This window comes from Panthera leo, chromosome B3 (genome assembly GCF_018350215.1).
Source record: "Panthera leo isolate Ple1 chromosome B3, P.leo_Ple1_pat1.1, whole genome shotgun sequence".
NCBI classification, from domain to species: domain Eukaryota; kingdom Metazoa; phylum Chordata; class Mammalia; order Carnivora; family Felidae; genus Panthera; species Panthera leo.
This window is the reverse complement of record NC_056684.1, coordinates 73,770,803-73,779,223: the sequence shown is the minus strand read 5'-3', so window position 1 is coordinate 73,779,223 and position 8,421 is coordinate 73,770,803. Positions and strand designations below refer to the sequence as shown.

The window sequence follows — 8,421 nt, the reverse complement described above, 5'->3', positions numbered from 1 at the left end:
GGACCAGTCGAAGGACCAACCCCTGTCGGGCCCTGTACCCGGAAGCGCTGGGGGGAAAGAAGCGGAGTTGAGACCAGCCAGGTGAGGCTGTCTTTAGGGCTGGCGCCCTGGTGTGAAGCTGAAGCCGCCTGAGGTGTGACCCTGGGGAAGAATACCACGAAAGAGGTAGCTCGAGGCCCTGAAAGGAAATGAATGGCCGAGCTAGGGATGGGAAACCAGGTGGGGCTTGAGGCTGGGTTGGGGGGAAGGGGGGGGGGGGTGGGAAATAGGCGGGGTTCTGGCGCATGCTCAGTACGAACGGGAGCAGAGGTGGGGCGGGCACGCATGCGTGATGGGGAATCTCCTCCCGCAGTGTGGAAGGGGTGGGATGTGGAGATCCACGTGGGTAAAGGTAAATATGGGCTCGGTTTTAGGGTAGCTTCGGGGCCCGGTCCCTCAAGATGGCACAGGGCAAGCCTGGACTAGAAGGCCAGGTATTCGGCCCGAGGGGTTTAAAGCCCTCTCCATTTCCGGGCTCTGCCCCTTCAGGATGGTGGTACCTTCACTGAAGCTTCAAGATCTAATCGAGGAGATACGTGGGGCCAAGACCCAGGCCCAGGAGCGGGAGGTGATCCAAAAGGAGTGCGCCCACATCCGCGCCTCCTTCCGCGATGGGGACCCTCTGCACAGGCACCGCCAGCTGGCCAAACTGCTCTACGTCCACATGTTGGGCTACCCCGCCCACTTTGGACAGGTATTGGGCAGGCCCTCCTCCCTTCTGAGTTTGATGAGGAAGTCTAATAGAGCAGGGTCTTGGACACCCTCACCTAGTTGTGCCCTGGTTGTTGTGGGGTTTTTTGTTTTTTTAATTCTACAAAGATTCTGAGCCCTCCCTCACAGCATGCACTGCTGACCCCGTCCTTATTACAACCCCTATGGGTCATAAGCTGGACTGAACACTTCATTCTCTGGCCAGCCCCATTCAAGTCACCTCCTTTCTTCTCCCATCCTCCTCGACTCCTGGTTCCTCGAAACTACCCACGAACTCTGAATTTCCTAAGCCTTTCCTCTTGTTGAAGGGAGGGTGATGGGAAATGGTGCTACCATAAGTTAATCTGGTGGTAAAGAAGATAGAAAAGGGATGTTAGTGCCTCCCAGTTTCACCCCTGCCCCTTCCTGTTCTCCCTCCTTCCCTGTAGATGGAGTGCCTGAAACTGATTGCCTCCCCCAGATTCACAGACAAGAGGGTGGGCTACCTGGGGGCCATGCTTCTACTCGATGAGAGGCAGGATGCCCACCTGCTCATTACCAACAGCATCAAGAAGTGAGAGGGTTCTGGGAACCACTTGGAATCAGGGAGATGGGAAGAGTGGGGAACTGGGAAATCCCAGGGGGCTGCCTAATGTAGGTACTGGGCAGGGTATATTTCTCAGAGCTTGACTGACCACCTCCCCAACTCTGCAGTGATCTGAGCCAGGGGATTCAGGCAGTACAAGGCCTGGCCCTGTGCACTCTGAGCACTATGGGCTCTGCTGAAATGTGCCGGGACCTGGCCACTGAGGTGGAGAAACTGCTCCTGCAGCCTAGCTCCTACGTGCGCAAGAAGGTGAGATGGCAGGACTGCAGGCCCTTGCCCCACCAGAAACTGTCCTGTTGGCCATGTGTTAAAGGTGGGAGGTCCATCATGGCAGACCCCTGCCCTCTTCTGAGCCCCCTGATCTCTGCAGGCTGTTCTGACTGCAGTGCACATGATCCGGAAGGTCCCTGAGCTCTCCAACATCTTCCTCCCACCCTGTGCCCAACTGCTTCATGAACGCCACCATGGTAAGGCCACAGGGCTCCCTGTCCCCTGCCTTACCTCTGGCTATGGACGGAAGTGAAAAATGGGACAGGAACACCAGCCCATAGGAGAAGGGGTAGCATGTGCACACAAACACACGCAGTAGGCTCTCCTGTGCCCCTGGCCCACCATTCACTCCCTACCCCCACACCAGGCATCCTGCTGGGCACCATCACGCTGATCACGGAGCTCTGTGAACGAAGCCCTGCAGCCCTCAAGCATTTTCGAAAGGTGGGCTGGTGAAAGGGGCAGGCCCTGGTCCAGGAAAAGAGGGGCAATGGGGTTGGAATGGGGCTGAAGGTTGAAAGGCTGAGGAAGAATGCCCAGTAAGGCTGTGCCCTCCCTCCAGGTGGTGCCCCAGCTGGTGAAGATCCTCCGGACTCTGGTGACAACGGGATATTCCACAGAACACAGTATATCTGGAGTCAGCGACCCCTTCCTGCAGGTGGGCCGATCCTTTCCTGCTGTATCCCTGGAACAGAGAGCTTAGCAGTAAGCCCATGGCTATCGGTCACCTCCCAGAGAACCCTTTGGGTCAGTCAGTGTCTTAGGCAGGAAGATGGCAGACACAGGATTGCACAGGTCATCCCAAGACCAGTGCTGGAATGGGGATACCTAAAGGTCAGAAAATCCAGTTTGGTAACAATGACAACAAAAAAGCCTGTCTCCAAATCCCTGAGCCTCACACACGTCTGATCTCCCAGGACCCAAGGGACCCAAGGTGAGGGGCAGGGGCAGGGAAGCTCTAGGAAACCAGCCAGACCCCTCATGATACTTTCTTCAGTGTTGGATTTTTCTCAGCCCGACTTCTCACCCTCTGAACCCCTCCACCTTTCAACCTTTAACCCAACTTCAGGTCCGGATACTTCGTCTCCTTCGGATTCTGGGCCGGAACCACGAAGAGAGCAGTGAGACCATGAATGACTTGCTGGCTCAGGTTGGGGCTGGAGCGGGGCACCGGTTAGGTGTGTTGCTCTGAGATCCCACCAGCCCCAGGCATCCCTCACGTGACCACCCATTCTGTGGTGGCCGTATAGTCACATCTCCATTTCCCTCTAGACTGGGATCTCCATGAGGAGAGGGACACAGTCTGTCTCAGTGTGGTAGTCCCTGACACATGGTGGGGGCTCAGGGAACTTCGTTAGATGATGGAGGGATGACACGGTGGATACCCTCCAGAAACCTGAGGAGAGGACAGAGCCCCTTCTAGCTGCACCTTCTCTCCCACCCACTCAGGTGGCCACTAACACAGATACCAGCCGAAATGCGGGCAGTGCAGTCCTGTTTGAGACAGTGCTGACCATCATGGACATCCGCTCTGCACCTGGCCTTCGGGTATCCTCCCATATGCCTCTCCCACTGGGGCCCCACTCACCAGCCCCAGCCAGGCAGATGGGTCCTATTCACCGGTTTCTCCTCCCCACCCATCATCCCGTGCCACGAAGTTCCCCACTCCTTAACAAGGACAGTTGCTCCTTCCCTGACTGTCCTCAACCTTTGCCTCCCATAGGTTCTAGCCGTCAACATTCTTGGCCGCTTCCTGCTCAACAATGACAAGAACATTAGGTGATAGTCCCAGGTGTCTGGCTGGGCTGTGCCACTGAGCACCTGGCCCTCGCCCCTGCTTCTTCCAGGGCTTCCTGATTCACCTACCTCTTATTCCAATACTCAGGGCAGGATGGGGCAGGGAGGGGGCTGATGGCCATGGTGTGATAGGGCCTCTCCCACTCTGGCCAGGTATGTAGCCCTGACGTCATTGCTGCGTATGGTGCAGTCTGATCACAGCGCTGTGCAGCGGCACCGGCCCACTGTGGTCGAATGTCTGCGGGAACCTGATGCCTCCCTCAGCCGGTGAGTGGGACAGACAAAAGAGAAGATGGGGCAGAGGGCCCAGCACCTGGTAGCCAAGACCTGGATGGGATCAGACAGCTGAAGTAGGGGGATTAAGGAGACAGGTGCCGCTCCAGTGCCTGGAGAAGGGAGGGCCTGAGATATGTCTTGGGGTGACCTGGCTACTCCGTATAGACAGATCTCTTTCTCTTGATAGGCGGGCCTTGGAACTGAGCCTGGCTCTGGTGAATAGCTCCAACGTGCGAGCCATGACACAAGAGCTGCAGAGCTTTCTGGAATCCTGCCCCCCAGATCTACGGGCCGACTGTGCCTCAGGCATCCTGCTGGCAGCAGAGAGGTGAGGTGACAGGTGCCCAGTAGGCAAAGACCAGGAGGCAAAGACGGTAGAATCTGGGGAGGGTCAGCACCAGGGCTGAAGAGCCATGTGTCCCCTAGGTTTGCCCCAACCAAGCGATGGCACATAGATACCATCCTGCGCGTGCTGACAACGGTGAGGCAGGGACTGGACTAAGAGAGCTGGGAGGGAGTGGGCAGGGTTCACCACCCTGACTTGGCCCCATTCACCTCTTCCAGGCAGGCATCTATGTACGGGATGATGCAGTGGCCAACCTGACCCAGCTGATTGGGGGGGCCCAGGAGCTACATGCCTATTCTGTGCGCCGCCTGTACAGCGCCCTGGCAGAGGACATCTCCCAAGTACTGTTCCCACCACCCAGACCCAGGGCCGCCCAACCCTCTTAGCCCTTCCTGGGCCACCTACTCCCTCCACCGGAGTCCTTACTGTTTCTCCCTGGAAGTCACAGCTACCTACTTCGCAGAGACACTCAAGGACACAGCCCTGTTTTTAGTTAGAACACCTAGACTTTTGAACTGGCTCTGGTATCTACTGGCTGTGTAACTACAGATGACTTATTTAAGTCTCCTTATGCTCAGTGTACTCAGCTGTCTACCTCCCAGAGCAGTCTTGAGGGTCAAATGAGATAGAGTTCTTTCTTCATGTATCAGGCTTTATTATCTTGAATTCCGAGTGGATTAACAGAAGCCAGCCACTATCAGTAGTCATTTCTCCATATTATCCAAATAGAATGGGCAGAAACCATGGTACCCCTTCGAGGGAAGGACCCTCTTGCTTCCCTCTCTCTGAGCCCCTTTTGATGAAGCCATGTAGTTCTCATGCGTGGCCACCAGAGGGCAGAAGTTGTCCAAGAGCCAGGACAGAGCCAGCGGGGAAACAAACTTACATAACTGTTCCAGGGCAAGTCTTTTCCCTTTCCCCACCCCTCCAAACCCCACTACCTCTGTGCTGCATAAAGGGAGGTCACAGGTGTTGGAAGCTGAGGAGGGGACCCAGAACCTGGCCTACCATGTTTCTTATCCCATGCAGCAACCACTGGTGCAAGTGGCAGCCTGGTGCATTGGAGAATACGGGGACCTCCTGCTGGAAGGGAGCTGTGAGGAAACAGAGCCCCTTCAGGTAAGACCTCCATTGGGAGTACACCAAGGAGGGACTCAGCAGGAGAGGCAAGATGCCCCAGGGCTACTACCTTTGTCCCTGCTGAAGGTGGAGGAAGAGGAGGTGTTGGCACTGCTGGAAAAGGTGCTGCAGTCCCACATGTCCCAGCCAGCCACCCGAGGATATGCCCTGACAGCCCTCATGAAGCTCAGCACCCGGCTCCGTGGAGACAGCAAGTAAGAAAGGGTCCCAGCCCCTCCAGAGACCTTCTTCTTCGTGTCTCCAGGGACAGATGTCCCTTCACTGTGCCCACCGGCTTCTGAGTTTCTCTCCATACACACATCCCAGTTCCCCCAATCCTTAGGTTCTTCTTTTTGAGCCAAGTATTGTGGGCATCCCCCTGCTCCGTGGGGCCTTTCCCTTACCTGCCATATCCTGGAGTTGAAGGGCAGGGCAGGTTGCATCCCCACTCACACACCACCCTGTGGCCCAGCCGCATCCGCCAGGTGGTGTCCATCTACGGGAGCTGCCTGGACGTGGAGCTGCAGCAGCGGGCTGTGGAGTACAACACGCTCTTCCAGAAGTATGACCACATGAGGTGCGATTGGCGTAGGACCCACACCCCTGCCCTCTCCTCACCTGTCCTCTCCCCAGTGCCCCTCTCTGGGCACAAGGGTCTCATTCTCACCTGCGTCCTTACTCCTCCACAGTCAGAGCCTCCTGCCTGTAGTTCACTGAAGCTAAGTTGGCTTCCAACCCTCCTTGCTCATCTGAAAACTGGCAACCGTGTGCCCTCTTAGGAAATCAGAAAGGCACTCTGACCCACCATGTGCCCAGGGTTCTGCATGGTCTCACCCTTCCCTCCCCCATGCTTGTTATGAAAAGCCCAGGGTCCACTCAGAGGGACACACCTGTATTCCATTCTCTCAGGGCCGCCATCCTGGAAAAGATGCCTCTTGTGGAGAGAGGCGGGTCTCAGGTTGATGGGGAAGCAAAGGAAAGCAAAGAAGCCCAGCTTTCGGAAACAGCCCTTGTGTCCACAGAGCCCCAGGTGAGGAGGCCGGAAGCCGCAGGGGGATGAGGACTTGGTCGGGCTTCCACACCCAGCCCTGCTCCTTCTGCCCTTTCCCCTAGGCCTCCAAGCTCTTGGATCTGTTAGATCTCCTGGATGGCACTTCTGGGGATGCCCAGCCCCCACCCCCTCTGGATCCCTCCCCAGGAGGCGCTTTAGTACACCTCCTCGACCTTCCCGGTGCACCTCCACCCCCACGTAAGCCTCAGCAAAGGGGAGATGGGAGGGGCACCTGGGTGGCTCAGTCAGTTAAGCGTCTCTTTTTTTAAAGTGTTTATTGGGGCACCTGAGTGGCTCAGTCAGTTAGGCGGCCGACTTCGGCTCAGGTCATGATCTTGCAGTCTGTGAGTTCGAGCCCCGCGTCGGGCTCTGTGCTGACAGCCTGGAGCCTGCTTCATATTCTGTGTCTCCCTCTCTCTGACCCTCCCCTGTTCATGCTCTGTCTCTCCCTGTCTCAAAAATAAATAAACGTTAAAAAAAATTTTTTTTAATTAAAAAAATAAATAAAAGTGTTTATTTATTTATTTTGAGAGAGAGAGAGAGACAGAATCCCCAAGCAGTCTCTGCACTGTCAGCACAGAGCCCGATGCGGGGCTCACGTAGGGCTCCATCCCATGAACCGTGAGATCATGACCCGAGTGGAAATCAAGAGTTGGTTGCTTAACTGATTGAGCCACCCGGTGCCCCAAGTGTCCAACTCCTGATTTCGGCTCAGGTCATGATCTCGAGGTTCACAGGATGGAGTCCCATGTCAGGCTCTGACAGTGGAGCCTGCTTGGGATTCTCTCTCTCTCTACCCCTCCTGCACATGCACGCACACACGCTCTCTCTCAAAATAAATTCATAAACTTTAAAAAAAGAAAGCAGGGGGAGATGGAAGACATCTTAAGAAAAGGAGGGGTGGAAATGTGCTGGTTCTCCTTCTTTGCCAAAATCACATCCCCTCTTGATAGGTAAGTGTTCATTAGCTTGTGCCTGTTCCCTCTCAGATACCCCTCAATGCCTTCCCTTTGTTCCAGACTTCTTACCCTCACCTGTGGGGCCCGCCTTCCTCCCAGCGCATCTCATCTTCTTTCCCCGCTACCCCCTCCACTGGCCCGTCAGCATCTCAGACCCTCTCATCTGAAGCCCTTGGCAGTTTGTGTTCCTCTTACATGAATGTTCTTGCCCAGCACACCAAACGACTGGCTCATTCTCATTTCTCAGGCCTCAGCCACAATGTCAGATGCCTTCCCCCACCACTCCTATTTAAGTTAGTTCTCCCCAGTTATTCTGACATCGTTTATTTTCTTCACAGCACAAATTGGTCTGTGATTATCTTGGTTGTTTTCTTGTTTATTGTTTTTTTCTGCCCACTGGACTATGAGTTTCATCTTCTTGTCCACTTTGTCACTAGCATCTCAAGCACTGCCCTGCACCCAGTGGGTGTTCACTTCATTTCTGTTGAATGAATGAATGAGCTTGTTATCTTCGCCCCATACACTGAGCTGCTTGTCTCTCCATATTCCAGCTTCCATCCCAAATCTCAGAGTGTTTGAGCGGGAAGGACTACAGCTGAATCTGTCTTTTGTTCGACCCTCTGGAACTCCTGCTTTGCTCTTAATCATGGTCACTGCTACCAACACCTCAGGAGCTGATGTCACCCACTTCATCTGCCAGGCTGCTGTGCCCAAGGTTTGTGGAAGACCAGGATTTGAGGTGGCCTGGGCACTTGAGGAGAAAAGGCTAAGTAGAGGGGGTGGGTGGGAGGAAGAACGAGAAGGAAATGACAATGCAGGGACAAGCACTTGGGAAGTTATGGGAAGAGGGTTTGAGACTCTCGGGTGTGGAGGGGTTGCCTGAGCCCAGCTAGCTGCCTTACTGTGCTCTGCCCAATCTCCTGTGTTCAGAGTTTCCAGCTGCAGCTACAGGCCCCCAGTGGGGACACACTTCCAGCTCAAGGTGGCCTTCCAGTGACCCAGCTCCTCAGAATCCTCAATCCTAACAAGGTGAGCTCAAGAGCACCCACCCACAACCCCTTCCTGTTGATAAGGCCCAGGGACAGGACAAATCACAGGTGCTAACCTTGGTCTCCACTCTCATACTCCTAGGCCCCCTTGAGGCTAAAGCTGCGCCTCACCTACAACCACTTTGGCCAGTCGGTGCAGGAGATCTTTGAGGTGAACAACTTGCCTGTGGAGACATGGCAGTAACTCAGCCTCTACTCACGGTCTGAAATCCTCCTGT

The 8,421-nt window shown here is 55.2% G+C and overlaps 1 protein-coding gene across 3 annotated transcripts; it reads left to right on the top strand.

The window, feature by feature from the left end:
• The first annotated feature begins 17 nt into the window (after positions 1-17).
• AP1G2 (adaptor related protein complex 1 subunit gamma 2) lies at positions 18-8,387 on the top strand. Of its 3 annotated transcripts, XM_042942776.1 has the most exons (22): positions 20-165; positions 529-733; positions 1,179-1,303; positions 1,444-1,585; positions 1,707-1,803; positions 1,974-2,050; positions 2,169-2,264; positions 2,676-2,756; positions 3,056-3,154; positions 3,330-3,385; positions 3,557-3,670; positions 3,867-4,007; positions 4,106-4,160; positions 4,244-4,366; positions 5,055-5,144; positions 5,232-5,359; positions 5,617-5,721; positions 6,054-6,174; positions 6,258-6,393; positions 7,706-7,869; positions 8,085-8,183; positions 8,286-8,387. In XM_042942776.1, the coding sequence occupies exons 2-22, from the start codon at positions 530-532 to the stop codon at positions 8,385-8,387; spliced, it is 2,355 nt and encodes a 784-aa protein (XP_042798710.1). In that variant the 5' UTR covers positions 20-165; position 529. The 3 variants fall into 3 exon arrangements, with proteins under 3 accessions (XP_042798711.1, XP_042798710.1, XP_042798712.1); XM_042942777.1 differs by lacking the exons at positions 6,258-6,393; positions 8,085-8,183; positions 8,286-8,387 and having other exon boundaries at positions 18-165; positions 7,706-7,852; XM_042942778.1 differs by lacking the exons at positions 20-165; positions 529-733; positions 1,179-1,303; positions 1,444-1,585; positions 1,974-2,050.
• Positions 8,388-8,421: the final 34 nt, after the last annotated feature.

Excerpts from the sequence above, each read along its gene's own strand:
- AP1G2 (XM_042942776.1), top strand. The coding sequence starts at position 530 with ATGGTGGTACCTTCACTGAAGCTTCAAGATCTAATCGAGGAGATACGT. Across the intron at positions 2,757-3,055 it reads TGAATGACTTGCTGGCTCAG|GTGGCCACTAACACAGATAC; the intron begins GTTGGGGCTGGA and ends CCACCCACTCAG. Across the intron at positions 8,184-8,285 it reads GAATCCTCAATCCTAACAAG|GCCCCCTTGAGGCTAAAGCT; the intron begins GTGAGCTCAAGA and ends TCATACTCCTAG.